The 21958-nt window shown below is 41.2% G+C and overlaps 1 protein-coding gene across 5 annotated transcripts in view; it reads left to right on the top strand.

Annotated features, from left to right (window-relative positions):
* Positions 1 to 908: 908 nt before the first annotated feature.
* The window catches only part of POLA1 (DNA polymerase alpha 1, catalytic subunit), a 207725-nt gene continuing 186675 nt past the window's right edge, over positions 909 to 21958 (top strand). For 2 of the 5 annotated variants that reach the window (XM_050905538.1, XM_050905530.1), the window contains exons 1-11: positions 2618 to 2740; positions 3748 to 3844; positions 4340 to 4420; positions 5206 to 5321; positions 5578 to 5640; positions 7119 to 7217; positions 9100 to 9295; positions 9515 to 9704; positions 10607 to 10785; positions 14850 to 14962; positions 15423 to 15539. In XM_050905538.1, coding sequence (XP_050761495.1) covers positions 2618 to 2740; positions 3748 to 3844; positions 4340 to 4420; positions 5206 to 5321; positions 5578 to 5640; positions 7119 to 7217; positions 9100 to 9295; positions 9515 to 9704; positions 10607 to 10785; positions 14850 to 14962; positions 15423 to 15539 — 1374 coding nt within the window. Of the gene's footprint in view, positions 940 to 2615; positions 2741 to 3747; positions 3845 to 4339; positions 4421 to 5205; positions 5322 to 5577; positions 5641 to 7118; positions 7218 to 9099; positions 9296 to 9514; positions 9705 to 10606; positions 10786 to 14849; positions 14963 to 15422; positions 15540 to 21958 lie in introns of those variants that run through there. The other 3 variants (XM_050905507.1, XM_050905517.1, XM_050905524.1) reach the window with 3 other exon arrangements.

A 21958-nucleotide genomic window follows, 5' to 3' on the forward strand; every position in this document is an offset into this window, starting at 1 on the left:
TGGCTCTGAAGAGACTAGGGAGTAGTTTACTGAAGAAGTTCCTGAAACTTGTGACAGAGGGTAACAGCTACCTTAAAGATGCAAGAAGAAAACCATGGCTCTTACGGATGTTAGTCATAGTCTGTCATGATCACTCTTCTAGCTTCAGTGGTTATATATTGTTTAAAACCGCGTGGGAAATGCCCGGTTCTCCCAGCAGGGACTGATCTACTGCTGACAATGTTGTTGCAGGCTGTCCTTGACCCTCACGCTGCAGCCTGGCTCCAGCTTTTAGACGACTGCCATCAACTACCACCTTGTCCCGATTCAGGAATGTGCATTTACATTATTTTGCCCCAATTAAGGCACCATACCACTACGGTTTACGGCCCCTACATCCTTGCAGCAGGTGGGAGCCCTGCTGGAGATCCCTCAGATGCAACTCGCGGGATGGCGCTCATCTGCTGCTGCCCTCACACCCCTCTCGGGCCCTTAGGATGAACTAGCGCCTGCAAAGCCGCGGCTCTAGCAGCGGGCCTGGCACGGCCCCACAAACCGCCTGAGGCGGCTGCAGCCGCCAGCGCCAGCCCAGGCCTCGGCCGGAGCCCGGGCCGACAGGCGCCGCAGGCCTCGCCCAGGAAGTAGCTCCGCCTCGCCCGGGGCCTCCTCCCCGCACTCGGCTCCGGGGAGGGGAGCGGACGGAGGCCCCTTTCCGCAGCCCCGCGGCCGCCCGCGCTCCCGCTCCGCCCCACCGGCGGCCGCGGCTCGTCCCCCGCCCCGAGCGGCGGCGCCGGGCCCGCCCCCGCGCGGGGCGGCCGGACCCGGCGCCGCCGCGGCTGCTGATTGGCTGTCGCCCCGGCGGCGGCTCGCGGGGCTCCCGTCTCGCGCCACTTTCGGGAGCCTTGGCGCGAGCGGAGCGCGCGGGCGCCATGGCCGAGAGGGGCGCTCAGAGCCGGGACGGTGAGGCCCGCGGGGCGCTCGCTCGGAGGGGACAGGGCGCGCGGGCGCCCGGGGCGGCAGCCTCCCTCTCCGCGGCGGGGCGGCGGCTGCCGCCATCGTTTCGGTTTTAGGCGGGGGGCAACGGGGCGGCGGGGAGGTGGGGGAGGAGGAGAGCGCGCGCGTACCGGGTGCCCTCGCGCGTGCGGGAGCGCGCGTGCGCGGGGGGTGGGGTGAGCGGGCGGGCAGCGCTCCCGAGAGGGTCCCCCGCCCGCGGGGGGCCGGGGCTGAGCGGCGCTGACCGGGGCGCGGGGGCCCCCTGCCTCCCGCGTGTCCCCCCCCCGCCGGCTTTGGGGTGGCTTGGCGGGGCGGTAGCAGCGCTGCCCGAGCGGGGGGACCCTCTCCCGGCAGGCGGGGCGTGTTTACGCCAAGTGGGGCGGCTTGTGCCCGGCGGCGGGCGCGGGCCCCGCAGCCCCCCCCCTGCCCCGCACCGCTCCCCCGCGCCGGCGCCGATTTCCCCACAGCGGTGAGGCTGGGTTATCCCGGGCGGAAAGGCTGCAAGCTTACCTCCTCACGGGCCGCCAGCTTGGGCACTCGTAGGCTGGGGACGCGCTGGCGTTTCACTGCTGAGGGCACCGGCAGGCGCGGGTGGTCTCAGCTGGGGGTGAAAATACGTTTGTCTCAGGAGGAGCACGTTGCCTTAGGTGCTTGCTTACAGTAAACGCAAAGAATTGACAGAAAATCTTGTATAAATACACCCAAAGTGTTACATCTATGTGGTTCTTCCGCATCTGGTACCAGACAGTGTAAATGGCTCTTTTTAGCCCATCCTAGCCCTTAGCAATACAAATCCTTACTTGTTTGTCTCACCCACACTGCCTAGGTGCAGCTCTACTAACAATTTGGCCTCCTGCTGTCGCCAGGAAGGGACCGGCTGCCTTCTCTGGCTGCCTGGCCTGGCCTGGCTACTTGCACTAGCCCTGGGTCTCCTCTGTCCGCAGCTGGGGTATTCAGCTCATCACACAAAACCCATAGTCTTGTTCCTGGGCTAGTTTTCTGCTTTCATAAGTTGGACTGGGACCATTCATTCTCTGCAGTCAGATAAATGTCCCCCCCAAAATCAAGAGAGAGAAGAAGGTCAAGAGGAGTGGAGAGCACGTTGCTGGGGGGAGCATTGTGAAGGGAAGAAAGTGTAAGAGCAAGTGGGGCAGCAGTCTTCTGCTGTCAACAAATTACTAGTTCGTCTCAGTGTAGCTGCACTCTTAAACATTGTGAAACCACCTAAAAAAACGTTACTGCTTTGTAACAATATAGGCCTTTTCTAAGTCTGTCGGTTCCTGAGTTGTCATGGAGATGTGCAAAATAAAAGAAGCTGGAAATTCCCAAGGAAAGAGTGGGGGGATCCTTTTCAGATAAGGGTTGATAAGATTTGGGAGGTGCTTTGGAAATCTAGGTGGTAGCTTCTTGCTGAATGTGAACCGGCACGAAGTCTGTTTGATCTGTGTTGATCTGAGATCATGCCTTCAGTATAGTTCCAGAATTGGCTTATCAAGAGCCATCTGTGTGCTTTTAGCCAAGTAGGTCTCTGTTCATTTTAAGCAAAACTGCAACCATCTATTAATACATCACTGAACACTAAGTACCAAAGATAACAGCAGCTCATTACTAAACTTATTTCTCTTGGTTTTAATTAATTGCAGCTATGCATGAGTCTGAAAGTTTTGCGGCATCACGTTCTAGACGTGAGAAGAAGTCTAGAAGAGGCCAGCAAGAAGCACTGGAACGTCTGAAAAAAGCCAAAGCTGGTGAAAAAATAAAATATGAGGTGAAAGTTCCTCATCTTTTCTTTTTAATAAAAAGTGAATGTGAGCTGAGATGCTTAACTACCCTTTATACGTATCTAAAAGTTATGAAAAACAAAATCTGCGTGTCAGATCAGCTTTTGTTTTTTAACGGTGTATGTTTTTCAGAATGTAACTGTAATTGTTTTGCTGCTTTCTGCTATCATTTATTTGTTTCTTTCTGTTTTCAAAACTAATACAATTTTATTAACTGCAAGTCAAACATGCTTGATACTGCTTGATAACTATCCCACAGGGAAGGACCAACTTTTAAAATTTAATTGTGTAATTAATGTTATGATAGGAAGTACTTTTTTTTTTTAACTTCAAATGATTTTAAACTTGAAATTAATTTCAAAGCTTTACATGACTGAAATCCATTAATATTGATATGCTACATTTCCACAAAGAAACCAAAATTTAAGTATTTAACTGATAGAACTGAAATCTGGCAGTGTAACATTGGTACTGTCCAATTAATTGTAAAGCCAACAGGAAGTGACTTCCACATTGAGGTGGATAAATCTAAAGAAGCCTGAAGTGCGTAGATCATTAACATGCAAATTTACTCTGAGGCACAAAAGAGCATTTTCAGCATTATGCTTGGGCGCATCAAATCACCTTCCTTTTCATTGAGCTCATCTTGGTGTTGAGACTAGAGCCAAAGGTCAGAAGTCTCCATTGCTAGGATTTTTTGTTTTGGTTTGGTTTGGGTTTTTTTTTTTTTTTGTAATGTGAAATGAGCAATAAAGCAACTCAGTTTCAAATTAAATCTCTACCAGTGCTTCAGCAGATTTTGAGTTTCAGTATACTGTGATAATTTTAAAAATTGATAACTTAAACTGAATGAATAACTGTGCTTACTAGTTGTGAACAATGTAACAGTGTAGGAAACCATGCATTTCTTGGGAACTTTTATGTTCTTACTGATGACCTAAATTAATAACTAATGGTATGGGAACTGTTAATCCTCAGTATACCTTAACTGTAGGTTGAGGAGTTCACAGGTGTTTATGATGAAATAGATGAGGAAGAATACTCCAAGATGGTCAGAGAACGTCAGGATGATGACTGGATTGTTGATGATGGTAAGTTAAGATTAATTTCGGAGTTATTTTGATTATAGTGTTATAACTCAATTAGGCTTCATAATGTTTATGACTTGAGGTAAGTTATAGTTAGTACATTTTTACAAATTGTTTTAGGAGACAAGAAAAAGGTAAGCTTTTATATCGAAATGAATCTTTTGCATTGTTCTCATAGTAGTGTATTAGGATGGTAATGAAAATATTTTTTCATTAAGAACTATTTTTGAAATTTTAGTTCCAGTTATCAGTGATATAACTTTAAAAAGAAGTACTGTAATTGATAATTTCTAATTAAATACGTAATAATATATTTAGCCTAATAGAAGATACAGCTGAGAGTGCTGTAGTTTTTAACACTTTTGCATTTTTAACTTTTGCTCTATATTAAAGGGGAAAAAGTGTTTAAATACGTAAAACTTTTGATTATGAATATATTTAGAAATATCAGAAGACAGAATTTATAATGTAAATTTTTAAAAATTTGTTTCTCTACAGATGGGATAGGTTATGTAGAAGATGGAAGGGAAATCTTTGATGAAGATCTGGATGATGATGCTCTTGCTTCCAATAGGAAAGGTAGGTTGAACATGACCACTGTAAAATGTCTTCCAGTGGCTTTTAAAAGGTACCTAAAACGGGCAACTTCTTAGCATCAGTATGTGGTGAATATGGCCAAATGACACGTGACTTGAAGCTCTGTAGTTCTGCACCTGTGACTGTGGATTTTGTTTAGCCCCCGTGATGCAGAAGATAGAGGTCCACAAACTGAGGTCAAATCACTGCTAACTACTTCAGCGCTACTGGGGCAAATTTGCTTACAGTCTTCTGTGGGATATATATTCGCTTCCAGAACAAATGCATCTAGGAATGATCTTGGTTTCCAAAGCCGGTGTCTAAAGGATGCTTGGTCTCTTTTGCCGCTAAAATACTTGCATGCTTTTAAGGATCTGGGATCAAATGATTTTGCCAACTTCTATGAAGTTGGTGGCAAACTGAGAAATTGAGTCTGATGTTGAGAATCCAAGCCTAGTGTCAAACTCCTGGACACTTGTGTTTTTTCTGGAGATGCTTCCATGTAAAGTATCTTGGTCCTTTTTCTGGAGTATGAACTTGAGTATGCAAAGATCATCTCTGACGTGACTAGGAAAGATAGGGTGCTGATAGGGTTTTGCTTTTTTGTGTGTGTGCATGACAGCCGTTACAAAGCTGGCAACAAATGAAAGATGATTAGTCTTCATTTCAGCAAGAAATGTAAAGGTGGAAGAAATAGACTACCTCAGCTATCTATTCCTGGTAATAACTGGACCCTTAAACATTGAGCTTTTCTGATGTAGAATTCACAATTTTATATTTTTCTGTAGGAAAAGGTGGCAAAACATCTACGGTTGATAAAAAGAACATGAAAAAATCTGTGGTGTCAAAGCCAAACACAATTAAGTCTATGTTTATAGCCAGTGCTGGGAAGAAAAACACAGATGTAAGTTTTTACATTTTTGAATTTAAAGATTTCTAACTTGTTTGCAGTGTTTTAGTGGGAGTGGAATAAAGCAAGAGCTCATTTCAGTTTCTTGTGTCTAGCAAGACATAAACTCCTATTACAATCTCTTACGTATGGAGCATTCCTGAAAACATTGTGTGTGTTTTGTAGAAACCCTTTAGTCATTTGCTACTGGTCTCCTGACTGGGTTTGCACATATAACTAAGAACTGTTTGGCTAATCTCTTCTCCTACAGAAAGCTGTGGACCTGTCAAAGGATGATTTACTGGGGGATATTCTTCAAGATCTTAATGCTGAAGTAAGTATATTAATAAAAACTGCTTGAAACACATTAATCCATTCATTTTTCTTGCTGTGGAACATAACAAGAAAATGAAGTTCTTCCTAAAACTAGACCATCTAAGATTGATTTCTTCCATAGCACATCTGCTTGGTATATTCCATGTATGTGTGCAGTCTGCCTGTCATCTCCACCGTGCAGAAATTGCATGACTGTGTTGGTTTGATAAGCCAAAACTACTATGTCCTGATTAGAGGTGGCTTATATTAATGTGATGTAGAGCCTGTGCTAATGTAGCCTTCTAGGTTTTAGTCAGCTTGGAGTGAAACAGGACTTACCTGCAACTGAATCGTGTATACCATATATGTGTATCACCATGCTTCAGCCAGTATACTGTAGTATATTTCCAACTGGCATGTTTGGGTTCATGAGAGGAGCTGAGGGAGGACTGTCAGCAGATGACGTGGCCTGAACTTCTGTCTGCCTCCTCCTGCTTTCCACAGTTTGCTACAGAGAACCAGATTAACACTTCCTCTGAGTTAGGAGTGCAGGATGGCTGCTGTAGCAGGGCTGGACTGTCTCAAATGAGGCTGTTCCTCGTCATTAATGACTTTTCATTGAGTTAGTGCCCCTTAGCAGGATTTCTTAAAACTGAAAGGATTTCTGACATGTAAACCGTGAAACTGCTGTAGTGGTGAGATACTGAATTGAAATATGTTGTATCATAATAAGCATAATGTGTTTTTACAGAGCAATAAGAGGGTATAGATGTTCCAATGTAAAGTTGTTTCTTGGTTTTGTGCACTTAATATTTTACGCCTCCCTATGATATTTGATTGAGAGTTATAATATCTTAGGCTATCAAAAACCCTCAAATCATTAAGTAAATGCATTTTAATGCTGTCAAATTTTATGGAGCATTGATTAGGGGAAATAATGCTAATAATTACACGATGGCTTCTATTTACTTAAATAGTAGTTAGCTATTGGTTTTCTGGCTTTGTTCTCTAAAATTTCTTTTGTTATTAGCTGTTGATAAGGATGAGTATAAAATGTATGCGTAAATAAATTAAAATGGATTTTCCTGTAGTGTGACAGTGCTGAAACTTCTGCCTTTCTTAAGGCATGTGTGCTCAGTACTACTGTTTCAGCAGACATGAAGAACATCTCATCAGTTATTCTGATACTTGTGCATTAAAGGCACGGGTACCTATTGAAATGCCCACTATTTGAAAACTGTTTCACTTATTGATGACAGTTTTTCTTTCAAACTGTTTACCAAAAAAATCTAGTGTCTGTCTTCATGGGCTGATTGCTCAGATAACTTTTCCTTTTTATGTGGCTGAGTTGTATAGCAGGAGGTGTGTTTTCTTGGCAAATGAGAAATACTGGTGGCCTTCTTTCTCTTTGATGGAAAATGTTACTAACCAAGGCAAAAGAAAACACTAAACAATACCTCTTCATTTTGTCACTTTCTCTTTTCTTTCAATATTCAGACTGTTCAAATAAGTCCACCACCAATTATAATGCTGAAAAGGAAAAGATCTGCTGGAGTACCACTGAATCCTTTCTCTGTGCAGTCCCAAACTCCTAAGGTACAGGAAGAAAATCAAAAAAGTTCTCATTAATAAGTATTAATCTGTATTTTGGTTGATTTGAATACTGTTGTCTTTTATTTCTGCTTCTAGAAATTGCCTTTCTCATTAGCTTCCTTAGCAATGTTACTGTGTAACTTCATGCATTTTTCATCTTCCCCTTCCATGTTAATACACAAACAGAATACAACTCTTTCTGTATCTTTAGTATAGTAGTAGTATATAGCTGTTACATTTGACAGGTGAAACTGTTTCTGTAATGTTAGGTGCATCACATGAAGGTGAGCTTCTGCTTTGTCTCCTTTTTCCTAAGAGTAGAAAAGACCCTTGTGGCAAGGAAAGGATGATGGGAAGCGTAGAAAAGGATAAACGGATCTTCTGGAGAAATGGAAAGCAAATGGAAAATTGAAGCTAAGGATAGAAGTTTACCCTAGTGGAAGATTTTGGAGTGAAAGGAGGGATGGGCTGCTAAGGATGGAAGGCTAGCATTTTGTTAAAAGTTCTGGTAAATGAGAAGGACTTTATAGCTGGAAATACAATGAGATATTTGGTAAGAGTCTGTAGAGGGCAAATGGAGTAGAGTAGGTAAATCTGATTTGTGAAACCTTGTGCAATAGTGACATCAACTCTTATGTTGAAAATAATCACCAGTGGCACTCATTTCAACAGTTGTGTTAGAGCCTAGAAGTAGTTGAAAAAAGGGGGAGATACAATAAGAGAGGATCTTTGTCTTTATGGTGCAAAACAGTGGTCACTTTTAGTAGGAAACATTGAGAAGGAAATTAATTCCCAGACAGGCTGGTCAGATGATAGCTTCTGTGGTCCTAGGAGGAGGAACTGGAGATTTTAGACAATGAAACAGATGAAGAGGATGAAGAGTGCAGCCTTAGAAAATAAATGGGCATAAAAAGCAAGATAGCAGTGATGCTTTCTACTTCAGGAGACAAGCAGGAATACAAGTATGAATAAATTAATTTGTTTGAGCTAGCAAAAAATTGTTGGTGAAGGTAGATTAAATAATGTTTGCTTTCTGTTTAAAGTGAGTGAAGGGCTGAGTTTGGTGTTGGCCACAGTAGAAGTAGCTGTACTGAGATTAAAACCCTAGAAATGATTGCGTGCAACTCTAAATTCTGTGTCTGTAAATCACAGCTTTTCCCAAAGACGAAGGTTTTGGACCTTGCCGCAGGTTAAGGGCCAGTAGATGCAGAGACCTGTTGTTGGTCGTGGTGGAGGCCACTTCATACACATCTTCCATGAGAAGAGGTTCTGTAGCTGCTGCTGTAGTGGTATCCTGTCTGAAAAACGAACTATGTGGTTATTGCCTCAGAGTTTAGGCTTGCAGAGCATGCTGAAATGGGGTTTCTTTGTTTTCTTCACTCTCCCTGTTATGTCTGTAGCATGAAGAAATCCAGTGGAGAAGCACTCTGTTCTCTAGACCCATGGTGTCCTGTAGACATCTTGAACTCATTACTGATGTAAACAGGTGTAAACTGCCATATTGGCCTTCCCCGGTTGTTCCAGGCTGTGTTGCTGCCTGACATATATTGTCACATACTCAGTTGACACAGAGGTTTTACTTTAGGAATGGAGTAGTGCTACGTGGGAAAAATAGTGAAAGTAACCACAAACTTAATTAAATGTCAACCATGGCCTGTTGTAAACTGCTTTTTAAAATTATAGTAGAAACACATCACAGCAGAAATGATACTATAGAATTTAAAGTTTACTTTTCAGGAGTTTTAGCTATCATTCTGCAAAATACGTGGAGCTTTTCCTGTAGCCCTGGTTACTAGTTCTGCAAATAGCAAGTGCTAGGTTCTTTTTTTCCCCTTTTTTGTTCTTAAGAGAATTTTTTTTAACTCATGGCTAAAATGTCTTTCAGGTAATCACCCATATATCAAAGAAAGCTCCTGCTCATCTCAGAAAGGAAGCTCTTCCTCCAGCTTCATTTCATCCTAAACATCCCAATTACACAGCAAAATCTGTCATAGTCTCTGAAAATGAGGATACCAAGTACGTGCAAAAAGCTACAGAAAATGGGGGAATAGTGAAGACAATAGAAGAGAAAGCTATTGAAGGTATCAAAAAGAAATCAAAACACAGTTCTGGAAGCTCTTTAAATATGGCATATTAGTGTTAAAACACTTCTTAGTTTATACTAGTTAGATGCTTAGATAGCTTAAATGTGATATTTTGTTTGTATATTAATACTGTATACTATGTTCATGCATATAGTATGCTATCTATGCATACTGCTGTAGTATACAGTGTGTCATTTTAATGACTCAAGCCTTTAGTTCTATGTGCAGCACTTCCAGATGATGATCAGGGAATGATGGATTTTGATGAGGAGGACTTTGATGAACCTATGGAAGCAGAGCATGTGGAAACTGTACCTGAGACAGCTGAAAGCTTGAAGAGAGACAAGGAAATTGAAAAGAAAGAGACAGAGCAGCTGGAATCAGAGAAGAAAGAGACATCTGTCTTGTAAGAATCTCTTTTTCTTTTTTTTTTTTCCTTCCACCAATAAGCCTTAGATTTGTCTTCATATTTGTCTTTGCCAATGGGATAATTGTGATACAGACAGAATGATGATAATCCTATGTGATGGGTTTTTTTTTGTAGTGATGTTAAAATGGTAATGTTGAACATGCTGAGAGCTACTTAATTGAAAAATACTTGATGTTTTTTTGGATTTAGCACATGACAACAGAACACGTATTTCAGTACATTGAGGTGACTCAATGTGGGTGTTGAAGAATGAACTTTGATGCCAATAAGCAAAAATGAGGAATTGCTAATGATGCTTATTCTAAGCAACTATGAAGGTATTTCATAATGTTAGTTGTAGTTAAAAGTATTGTCGCTAAAAGTAATTTCACATGGTGAACAGCTATGTCTTTGGAAATAGGAAAAAGTTTTTTTTTCCCTGTTTTTTTGATTGTTTGGAAGAATCTTGCATCATATGCTTCCATAACTTTAAACTGTAAAATATTTGAATGATCAAAAAGACTTAAACATTTAATGACTGAAAAGGTAGTTTTATTGAAATAATCTGTTGTTCCCAGTGAGCAACTTGTACAGATGGATGGATATATTTGTTATGTAAAGGCTTGAATGACCAAGGCTGAAATACCAGGTGAATTATTTTTAAAGCCTGTGTGTTGTGTACTGAGAACCGTACTTGTACATGGGTTTCTCTCTTTGTCACTCCATCCTTCTTTTCAGAAGAAATCTGAGGAAACCCAGCTTGTTGGGAATGTTGCTTGGTAGTGGAAAGAGCAACAAATGGTGTGAGAATATAGGGCTGAAAAAAAGCAAAACAGTGGTGGTTATAGCAAAGGCACAAATTTACTTCTTGTTTCTTTCTTCTTCTGCAAAACCTGCAGAAGTTGTTCTCTCCCAGGTATCTCATGTTGGGACAGAATTGATGAGGATGAAGCTGATACAGTAGTGGCAGAAGTTCAGCTGGACCCCAATCTCCTTCCACTTGTGAATGGGGAAAATGATGATCAAGTCTTAAGATTTTATTGGCTGGATGCTTATGAAGATCAGTACAGTCAGCCAGGTAACTGTTCAGTTAAAGGCAGAAAATGCCATTCTGATTCTTCTTATGTAATTGGGATTTTCAGACTTGCCTAAATTATGTCTAGATACCTTGTCTCTCTGTGCTCTGTTACTTTGTCCTGGTTTAGAGTTAGTTTTCTTCCTAGTAGCTGGTACAGTGCTGTGTTTTGGATTTAGTGTGAGAATAATGTTGATAACACTCTGGTGTTTTAGTTGTTGCTAAGTAGCGCTTATCCTAAGTTAAGGATTTTTCAGTTTCCCATGCTCTGCCAGCAAGCAGGGGTGCAAGAAGCTGGGAGGGAGCAGAGCCGGGGCAGCTGACCTGAACTAGCCAGAGGGATATTCCATACCATAGAACATCACGCCCAGTACATAAACTGGGGGGAGTTGGCCAGGAGGGGCAGATCGCTGCTGGGGCATCATTCAGTGGGTGGTGAGCAATTGCATTGTGCCTCACTGTTTTTTTTTCCTTGAGCTTTATTTCTTTTTTTTTTTTCCCTTTTTTTTGTTATATTCCTTTTCATTACTATTATTATTATTTTATTATTATTATTGTTAGTATTATATTTTATTTTACTTTAGTTATTAAACTGTTCTTACCTCAACCCACGAGTTTTACTTTTTTTCCCGATCCTTCTGCCCATCCCACTGGGAGCGGGGAGGGGTGAGCGGCTGCGTGGTGCTTAGTTGCTGGCTGGGGTTAAACCACGACAAACTTGTACATTCATCTCTTGTTTTTCTGCACCTCTGTCCTCAGTGCAGAGCACTATGACTGGGAAAAGTAAGAATGTCATCTCTTGGTCTAGTATAGTAGTAGGGAGGTACAAAGGGAGCTACTAGCACTTCTCAATGTTGGTGACCCATTGGCTGCCTTAAAACCCTGTACACTCCAGGAATAAGCTGATGTTGTTGATTTCTTACTCAGTGGTGCAACAATTGAGCATGCTTTCTTCTTGTGTCTGGAAATGTAACTTAAAATTCTGGTGGATTATTAGACAGCCTGTACAACAGTAGTTGCACGATTTTATATGAAGGAAAGGTATGTCTATCAAGGGAGGAAGGTGGCCTGAAAAATACAAGGTCTATCTAGATCCCTGTATTCAAACTGTCTAAATATTGAAGATTGTCTTTGGATTAACATCCTTAAGATACTTTGTGCAGTTGAAGTGTGAATCCTAGCTCTCATTGTCTTCAAAACTGCGGCATTCTGATCTCAGCCCTGACAAAAGAAGTTGTGTGCACATCCGTTCTAAGCACTTCCCATCCGTCCTCTCATTTCATCAGCAGCTTTAGGATCTTGGGTTTCTAATTTGTGCTTCATGTAGGTGTACCGGAAGGTTCTTCCATATGTTGTTGAAGGTTTTTTGGGTTGATGCTGTAAGCATTGAGTCAGATATGTTTCTTTGTTACACCTTTTGTTGTGAGTTGGGATGCCAAACTTAAATATGAGACTGTGCTGGGCTGAACAGCTTGGTGATGGGAGTGGTAATAATCATAGATATCTTGATGAAATCAATGGCTTTAATATAAAATTGCTACTTTTAAAGACCCCACTATTGTTCTTTTTCCTTTTTTTTGTCTTCTAAGTCAGTGGTTGCTGAATGGAACATAATTATGAAAGGATTTCTGTTCCTCGCATGCAAGGAGTGTTCTTTTCTCATTATGACTTTTTCAGGATTGAATAATAAAGACTGCACCTGTTTTCAATTAGTAATGTAGAACGGAAAATTTTGATACCGCTTTTTGTTTAACAAGTTCGTGATCTTTGTTTATGCCTCATTTGCTGTGATGTCAAATGCATTGCCTGAAGAGTAAATACTATAGCATAATCATAAGACTCTTTCAAACGTAATGATTTTTTGGAGGCTTACTTTTCATAACTGCCTTTACTATCTTAGGCAGAGAACTTGAGAATTGTAATCCTATTAACATTATAAAGAAATAACGAATAAAAACTGCCCTTTCTTTCCCCTCTGCAAGACATTTTCACTGTCTCTTGACTTTGCTTGCCTTTTGGTTCATTGGTAGCATGATCTTTCTTTTCACAGACTTTGTATTTTATAAGCTTTACTCCCATTTTTAGTTTTTTCTTCTTTCCATAATCAGGCTTACAGGGGATAGGGCCCGATATCTCTTCTCTCATTTCTTGGTTTAACATATGAAATGTCTCTGAAAACTCCTTGAAGTTAGCCCTGCTTTTATTGTGTGTGTGGGGGGGGGGTGGGGGTGGTGTGTGTGTGTGTGTATGTTTGACTAGGTGACCTCCAAAGGTTCCTTCCATCCTACATTACTCTGATTCTGTGAAATCTGGGGATTGAGACCACTTATTTGTCCATGCTAGAGCTGATTGAAGTTTGTCTTTGCAATCTAGGCAGCCTTTTACCCTGTCTTTGACTGGCTCATGCATCCTTCTTTCTACCTCACGTGCTTATACGTGTGCCTCTGACAGGTTAACTTCTCCATGCTCTTAATATTGCCAGCTGTTCAAGCGACCAACTACTGTTTTGTGGTCTCGCCCATAGTTTCATCTTTCTGTATGATACAAACCTAGCTGAGTTTTTTTATCCCTTTTAAAGAAAAAAAAAAAAAATTTGCTGGGGACAAGAACTTCATCTTCCCTGTCACTTAGATCTGTAATTTGAGCTCTTTCTAGATCCTTTTATTCAAACTGTCTAAATCTTGAAGATTGCCTCTTTATTAAAATCCCTAAGATACTTTGTGCAGCTGAAGCTTGTATCCTTGCTCTCATCTTCAAAACCACAGCATTCTCTGTCCTTGACAAAAGTAGTCTTGTTCACATCTATTCCATGCACTCAAGAAATGATTTTTCTTAGCCTGTCACTCTAACTCTATCATCCATCTTAGTGCATCTTCACTGATTTATCTTTGATCTAATGGAGTAAGAAAGGTGCCTTTATATCTGATAGATCGCGTGGCAAAGATAAATTGTAACTCTTAACCAAGGACTTGTTTGTGCATTGTCAGACCAAGGAGAAACGCAGGTTCCAAAATCTTCTTTATGTGAAACACTGTTTCTGAGACAGTCTCAGCTCTGATATTTCTGATTTCATCAATAGTAGTGTACTGTAGGAAGAGTGTCTTTCATGTAATCAAATTCCAAATTATTTGGAGTTTGAAGGGAACTCAGGTGAAGCCAAGTTTTTGAATTGTACTTGGAAGTTTATTTTACTTGTAATTCACAAACTGTATGTGAAAGTCAGCTAGCTTTGTTCTATGTTATTTCAAAGTTTAACATCACTTGATTAGCAGTTTGCAGCATTTTGTGCTAATGCCAAGTTCTCTGTGGCTCAGAGATGTGCATGTACAATAATGACGTGGTCCACAGTGAAGTCAGTTGCACTAGTCCTGCTCTATATAGGCTTTCTGAACCTTGGTTAGAAAGTTGTAACCTTGGTTACAACTGCTCTCTTAGCATCCAGGATTTCTTGTGATGCCATACATCTTTCAGTGTCCTCATTTGGTAAAAATGGTTAGTTGAAAACATTTACAGTTGATCAGCTTCCAGTTGTCTTCAGAATGTATTTCTACAGGTTTTATTAGTAATGGAGTCTTGATCTCATGGTACTAAAGTGTAGGAAAAATGATTTAATTGTACTGGTCTAGCTGAAGAATGAAAAATTGTAGATAACACGTTTCAGGAGGGATTGACAGCACAGGCATTCTGATTATCTTCAGCTTTCACTGACTTCTCTCTCCTTCCTCCCTCGCCCCATGAATTATCAAACTAATGTATGTAGAAATGGAATATCAGAACAGAATTCTGAGACTGGCTGTGTGATGCCATTTTGAATTTCACATGTCAAGGTGTTACTATAGTGATGGAGGTAGGAGCATGAAGAACTATACAGGTATCTATTTGTAAAGCTGGTGTTTAAAACAATTTAGAATGTGCTGATACATCGGAAAGATTTGTTGTTCAAGGACCTGAACCAGAAACAGTTGTGTTTCTACGCAAGAATACCTAATAAGCTGCTTTAAGCAACATTAAGAATGATTAATTTAAGAATTGCATATTGAATTCTTTGCTCTGCTCTTCTTCCTTAGGTGTGGTATTTTTGTTTGGCAAAGTTTGGATTGAATCTGCAAACACCTATGTCAGCTGTTGTGTGACAGTGAAAAATATTGAGAGAACTGTTTATCTGCTGCCACGTGAAACAGTAAGTATATCTTTGAGCATGTCAAACATAAGTACCTTTCATTCTGCTTATGGCAGGTTATGAGTCTAGTAGTGTGTTTATGGGAACTGTTGAAGCCAGTGTTGTCTGATGTAGGTGGTAAAGTTAAGTACAATGTACACACGGTGTATCACATGTGAGATGCACAGTAGAGCGTTACTGCTTCCCCCCAACCCTAACTAACAACTGCAGACAAATTGTTACCTTTGGATTTTCTGCTTAGGAAATAAAGTTGTCGCGAAGTATTATTAGAAAACTTAGTGCTTTTTAAACACTCTGTTTCAAATAATGTTTTTTAAATTTGGGTTTTCTTGGCTGATTGCATTGTAGATTTCACTTAAAGAAGAGATACATGATTCATAATAGCAAAGCAAAATTCAACTTATTGATCATGTCTGCTGCATTTTTTGTTAATTTGTAAAACCTGACTTCTGTTTTTAAGGAAATCGACCTATCCATTGGCAAAGAGATGGAGACTCCAGTAACTATAATGAGTGTTTTCAAGGAATTTAATGACTGCATTTCACCAAAGTATAAGATTATGAAGTTCAAATCCAAGGTTTGTCTACAAGCATCCTATTTGGTCGTTTTCTGTTGTTCTGGTTCGTAAGGTGAGAAGTCTGTTGAAACACTGTCCAGTGGGGGAGGTCATGCTGAAATGCAGATATATAACTCCTGACATGTGTAAGTGTACCTGCTTGTAAAAGCCATCCCAGTGTCTTCCCAAAGATCCATGCTCCTTTAAGAACAGTAAATCTGCAACGCGATTGTTCCACCAGAAGTTTAAACTTACTGCTTTTGAAAATACTCATTCATTAGTTTCTTTGAAACTGGGTTGAATGTCAGACTCGCTTGCTTGCTTGCTGAGCTATTTTTGAGAATACAGAACAAATAGAAGTTCTGATACCTAAAGCCTAGGTATCAGCTCATGGTGTCAAAGTTTAAAATGAAAGATTGTGTTGTCCAGCAGATAGGTCAGTACACTGGGATTAGACTGCCTTTGCATTTGACCAGGTGTCATATTGAACTTTATCTCTTGGCATGTCTCATCCTTCTTCTCACCCTTGCAGATTTATCTTTTTAGAATGCGTGCTGTTCAGAGCATGGATTGTCATAGTGGATTTATACAGGACATAACAAGTTGTGAGGACTGTCATCCAGTCTTGAAACTTAAGCTGTTCTGGGCTTACAGTTATGGGCAATAGTGTTATAGTGTTATTTTGCTGTGTTCTGTTTGCTCAACAAATCCTTAAAAGAACATTGGAAAAACAAAATGTTGCTATAATGGAAAATTTGCACATACAGTAATAGAATATTTGTCATAAGTCTGCAGGAAAAGAGTTGATACTGCTGATAGTGTTGCGGATTTGGACTGATTTGTTTGCTAGTGTGAGAAAGCTTTCTTGTTCACCTACATAGAGCATTTGTCTTTTGGCGGGGGGGCGGGACGGCAGAGGTGGGGAGTTTGTGTGGGGAAAGGTGGCAAACATGCAAGTTAGAGGAAAAGATTTGTTCCGAGTGAAGTGCTCAGAAACTTTTCCGTTTCTTGAAGTAACGTCATTAGTCTGGCAAAGCTGGTTTTCATTGTAATTACTGGGTGGTGTGGAATTAGTTGTAACTTTTCCCAGGCTGGCAGTCTTGTGACTTTGTAGGATTTGTTCCTGAATAGTTGATCAGGAAATGGGATGGCAAGTAAAAATGCAGGAAGAATGGAATTTAACAATATGTAAATAAGGGAAAATAAAAACAAGTTCATATGGTAATTCAGGTTGGAAAGACCCTCAGGATGTCATCTAATCCAAAGCTAGAGTACTTCTGAAAGTTTAAGTTGTGAAAGTGAAAATGTGAGCAGTGTTTCTCAAATGGCAAAGTCATGCCAGACATGACATCTTTTCATCAACATGTAGCTTAGTGCATTATTTACATCATTCAGGGAAAATGCATGTGTCATTAGTATTTTGTCAAACTTTTTTTTGTTTTAGCTTATTTTCTCTCTCAAAACTGATGCAAATTTAGCTTTTTCAGTTTTCTCAGTATTATTTCTCTTGCATAGTTGATTATAACTTAGTTGTTACATATGGGGATCAGAAAGGAATGAATTTAACAATAGGTAAATAACAAGTTTGTAATAGCTCACTGTTCAAAGACCTTTTCAGGAATGAGGGAGGAAACTCAGGGAAATCAGTTCTTCATTAAAAGAGAGGATACAAACACTTGTACTCCAGGAATGGAGGGAGGGGGAAAGGCCTTTGAAAAGACACAGATCTGCTAACAGAATCTTGGGAAACCTCCACCTGTTCCATGGTGTGCTAAGGAAGAATAGTGTGAGTGAGGTAATGGAGTAATGTAGTTTAACCTTCAAAGATGGCTTTTAAAAATCAAGGTAAACCATATGCAGGAAGTATTTGAACCATTATTTCTGATGTTAGTTCAAAGCTTATCAAATTTTTACTGAGTTTACACAGAGCTCGGGGTGAAAGACCCAACTGTGTTGTCTGGACACATGACTACAGTGCATCTGGGGTCCTTGGGTGTAACACAGCAGTGATCCCTAGCAGGAATAGGGAAGTAGCAGCACGAAGGCAATGTTCAGATCTTACCTAGAATATTACCACATTTGATCACCCTGATGAGGAAAGATTAACTCAAGCGACAACAGGTACAAAAGATGGTAATTAGAAGGATGAGACAAAAGGAGAATCAGTTATACCAGAGATAACTATGAAAGAGCTTTAATTTTTTTTTAGCCTAGTAAAGTGAAGAATAAAAAGACCTTTTTGCTCTCTAAAAACATTAAAAGGGGATGAGCAGCAAGAAAGCTATTTAAAGGACAGTTTTAGCAAAAGAACAAATTTATAAATTTTAATTCATGAATAAATTAGGCAGGATAGTTGGGGGTGCAGAGAAGCTCTGGAATAACCTACCAGAATTGTTTCTGAACAGTAAGAATTCAAATTCTGTTTGAATTCATCAGACTCTTCAGTAAACTGAATTTTACTAACGTGGTAAAAGGCTATCCAGCTTTATTTTGCTGGCATAATTTTCTGCTGATTTTGATAGTTACTGCCTCCTGGAAGGGTTTAATGAGAACTGGAGCTAGCAGGAGAGTATGGCACTAGTAATGTGGGAGATAAGAGAAGAGACAGGATTAGAGAGCAGGGCTGTTGGTGGGGCCTTTGGAGGATTATTCGAGGAAAGTATTACAGTAACTCAGCTCTTCCAGCTTAACACAAAATTGACCGTGAACAAGTCGCACCAAATCTGGCCAGGCTTACATCTCTGCAGCAGGGTGTCCTTTTGCTGCCTGCAAGGTAATTGTGGAAGTAGTAGGGTTGTCCCATTACTACACCCTCCTTTTATTCTTCTCTGAGACCTCAGTTTGCCCGGTTATATACCTTATTAATCTGTTTTTCCTAAGGAGTCTTCATCTTCCTTTTCATTGCAGTTATACCACCAGAGATGTTGTGTTGTTATACAGCCCTTGCCTCTGTGTTTCCATAGGGGTGTGCAGGGCTCTCAGATTGAAATGGTGGTGGCACTCAGCTGAGTGAATGTTCCAAAAAAGTGATCTCCACACAGTTGTGACTGTATGTGGTTAAGACCTAATATGCTTTAGAAGAACTTCCCTGTTCTGTGACGTGCAGCCAGTGTTCCACTACTGTGTTGTTAAGGGTTGGTGTTTTGAAAGATTTTTAAAATGCTAATGGCAATATTGCTCAGGTGAGCAGAGCACTCGTGAGCAGTGCATTCAGAGTAACATGAAGTCTCAGTTTTGGCATAGTACTGTGAAACTGAGAAACTCTTATTCTTCCATCATTAGCTGGAAATCAAAAAGGTTACTAGCATACCTACCATGTACCCAAAGTTATTTTATTCAGAATACCCAGTTTTGTGATGATGTGGAGAGAGCCAGTATTTATACACTGAGACAAGTTGTTCTCTGTGCGTGTGTGTGTGTGCATCTTGGCCTTGCCAGCACCAAACTTTGTCCCTGCGAACAGATACACTTAAGCCATATCATTTCCTCCTGCACCTGCTGCTAATTGTAGCTTCAATGGGTTGCACTGCTGCCAAGTTAGCAAGTCTTCACAAATCAATTTGAAAGCAGCCTTACTCCACTTAGGAACTTAGCAGCTAATCACTGCTGCTCATTTGTGCTCTCTGAAGGGCCACTTGAAGGGCAGATTACTCTGCAGCAAAGCATTCATTCACTGCAGTTATGACCAGACGCTTGTGTAATTGAGCTGAGCTCTGTGGAATAACGCAGATGAATCACTGCAGCATACTATTTTTACACTATGTTCAGCTTGCGTTTGCAACAAGAACTTGTTTGAAGCCTGAAGGTTTTTTTTTTTTTAAATTAAAAAAAAAAAGGAAGGGGGGCACCAGTAATCTGTGCTAAGAGCAGTGCATCGCCATCTGTTATGTTACAGCTATGATGTGCTGCTCGTGTGAGGTGTTGCTTTGGCTCAGCAGTTCAGATCTACATTTGTGTGCTAATTTATAACGCTGTTCTGACTTCATAGTGGTGCTCTTGTACCAAGTTATATTACTCTTTTCTGCTTCTATGTAGCTGTTGATGCCATAGTTGTTTGGATTTGCCTTCCTCCTATTTATAGCAGAGGGCCCTCTCCTCGCCTACCCAGGCTTTGCAGCCTTAAAACCGCAGTGTTATGAGAAGTACCAAGCTTAACTGTTCACTGTAGTGCTCTGAGGGAGCTATTTCTGATGCTATTAATTTAAGGAAAAAAAAAAACAACCACCCAACCCCAAAACCAAATAACTTTGAGTTTATCTAACTGTGCATGTATTTTGTTTATTTGTAAATTTTATTCCAATTTATGGTGACTTTGTTTTTTCTTGTTAAACTTACTCTAGTGGTATATTATGCTGACTCTGTGTATAATGTGCTGAACTTAGTGCACTGTCCAGTGAAAATATGTTTTTTAATTTAAGGGGCCTCTAGGAATTCTTGTAGTAAGAGTAATCTTCTAGCATAGTTATGGCATAACATAGTAAAAATAATATATAACAGTGGTGCAGATGGTTTGTGAAGTATTACAGGGCAGAGCATACATATTACAGGGTAGAGCATGGCATTTCAGCAGGTACCATAGCATTGTTGCACAGGATATTGTAATTATTTGGAAAATGAAGGTAGTTATTCTTAGAAACTGACAAGCTGTGCATGTTGTGGAAAATCATTATTGTTCTTGAAGAAAGCAGAAGTGATACTTAACTTTCAGTAAAGTTGTACTGAACTTGAGACTGCTTTAACTGTCTTTGTCAGAGACACATAAACAAACTTGACTACTTTCTAGTAAAACCCAAGTCACTGAAAATGAAAAATACAATACTGTCATAGAAATGATTCTGTTCTAAGAATGTAATAAAGTAAACAGCTGGCAGATGGTTGGGAAATCAGCTCTCTTGGGTGCCTCTCTGAAGTGTCGATACACTAAAGCATGCAGTATAAAAGGAGGAACTGTGTGCAGTTACAGGGCTACGATCTCATTGGGATCACAGACATGTGGTGGGATAGGACGTAGTTAAGCAGGACAGGCTGGGATGGCAAGGAGGGGGAGTCCCTTTTACATGTCAGAGCAATGGGAATGCATGGAGCCCTGCCTAAGGATGGGCAAAGAGCTGGTCAAGAGCTTATGGATCAGGATTAGAGGGCAGACTAATGAAGGTGACATCATGGTGGAAAAGAAAAGCCAAAGCCCACCTGGAGTTGAATCCGGTGAGGGAGGCAAAGAGCAGTAGGAAAGGCTTCTATAGGTACAGGAGGACTAGGGGATGTGGTGACACAGGGCATGGAAAAGGCCGAGATACTCAATGTCTTCTTCACCTTGGTCTTTACTGCTAAGTCCAACCTTCAGCAATCCCTGACCCCAAGAGACCGGAAGGAAAGCCTGAAGCAAAGACGACTTGTCCTTGGTGGAGGAGGATCTGGTTAGGGAACATTTAAACAACTTGGACAGACACAGGTGCATGGGACCTGATGGGATGCACCCATGAGTGCGGAGGGAGCTGGCCAATGTCATTGCGAGGCCACGCTTGATTATCTTTAAAAGGTCATGTTGATCAGAGGACTAGAAGAAAGCAAATGTCAAAGCTATCCTCAAGGTGGGCAAGGACGAGGAGATTCCAGGGAACTAGAGGCTGGTCAGCCTCACCTCAAGCCCTGGGGAAAGGTAATGCAGCAACTCATTGTGAAAACAACTGTTTTCCAGACACACAAAGCACAAGAAGGTGCTTGGGAGTGTTTGGTGTGGATTTACAAAGGGGAAATCGTGCTTCACCAAGCTGGTAGCCTTCTGTGAAGAGATGACTGGCTTGGTGGACAAGGGGAGAGCAGTGGCTGTTGTTTATCTTGACTTTAGTAAGGCTTTCAACTCTCGTCTCCCATAGCATCCTCAAAGACAAACTGATGAAGTATGGGCTAGGTAAGTGGACAGCAAGATGGACTGAAAACCGGCTGCACTGCTGGGCTCCAAGCGTTGTGATCAGCGGCACACAGTCCAGCTGGAGGCCAGTCCCTAGTGGCGTACCCCAGGGGTGGCTACTGGATCCAATCCTGTTTAGTGTCCGTGTTAAGGACTTGGATGATGGCGCAGAGCACACGCTCAGCAAGTCTGCAGACAATACAAAACAGGGAGGAGTGGCTGATACACCAGATGGGTGTGCTGCTGTTCAGAGGGACCTTGACAGGCTGGAGGTGTCTCATGACCTACAGGAATCTCATCAGGTTCAAAAAAGGGAAATAACAAGTCCTGCACCAGGACTGGAATAACCTCAGACACTAGTAGATGCTGGTGGCTGACTGGCTGGAAGGCAGCTTTGGAGGGAAGGACCAGGTCATCCTGGTAGACATGAAGTTGGACAAGAGCCAATAATGTGCCCTTGCGGCCAAGTCGGCCATGGGCACCCTGGGCTGCATGAGGCAGAGCATTGACAACAGGTTCAAGGGAGGTG

The sequence above is a fragment of the Gymnogyps californianus genome, chromosome 1 (genome assembly GCF_018139145.2).
Source record: "Gymnogyps californianus isolate 813 chromosome 1, ASM1813914v2, whole genome shotgun sequence".
NCBI classification, from domain to species: Eukaryota; Metazoa; Chordata; class Aves; order Accipitriformes; family Cathartidae; genus Gymnogyps; species Gymnogyps californianus.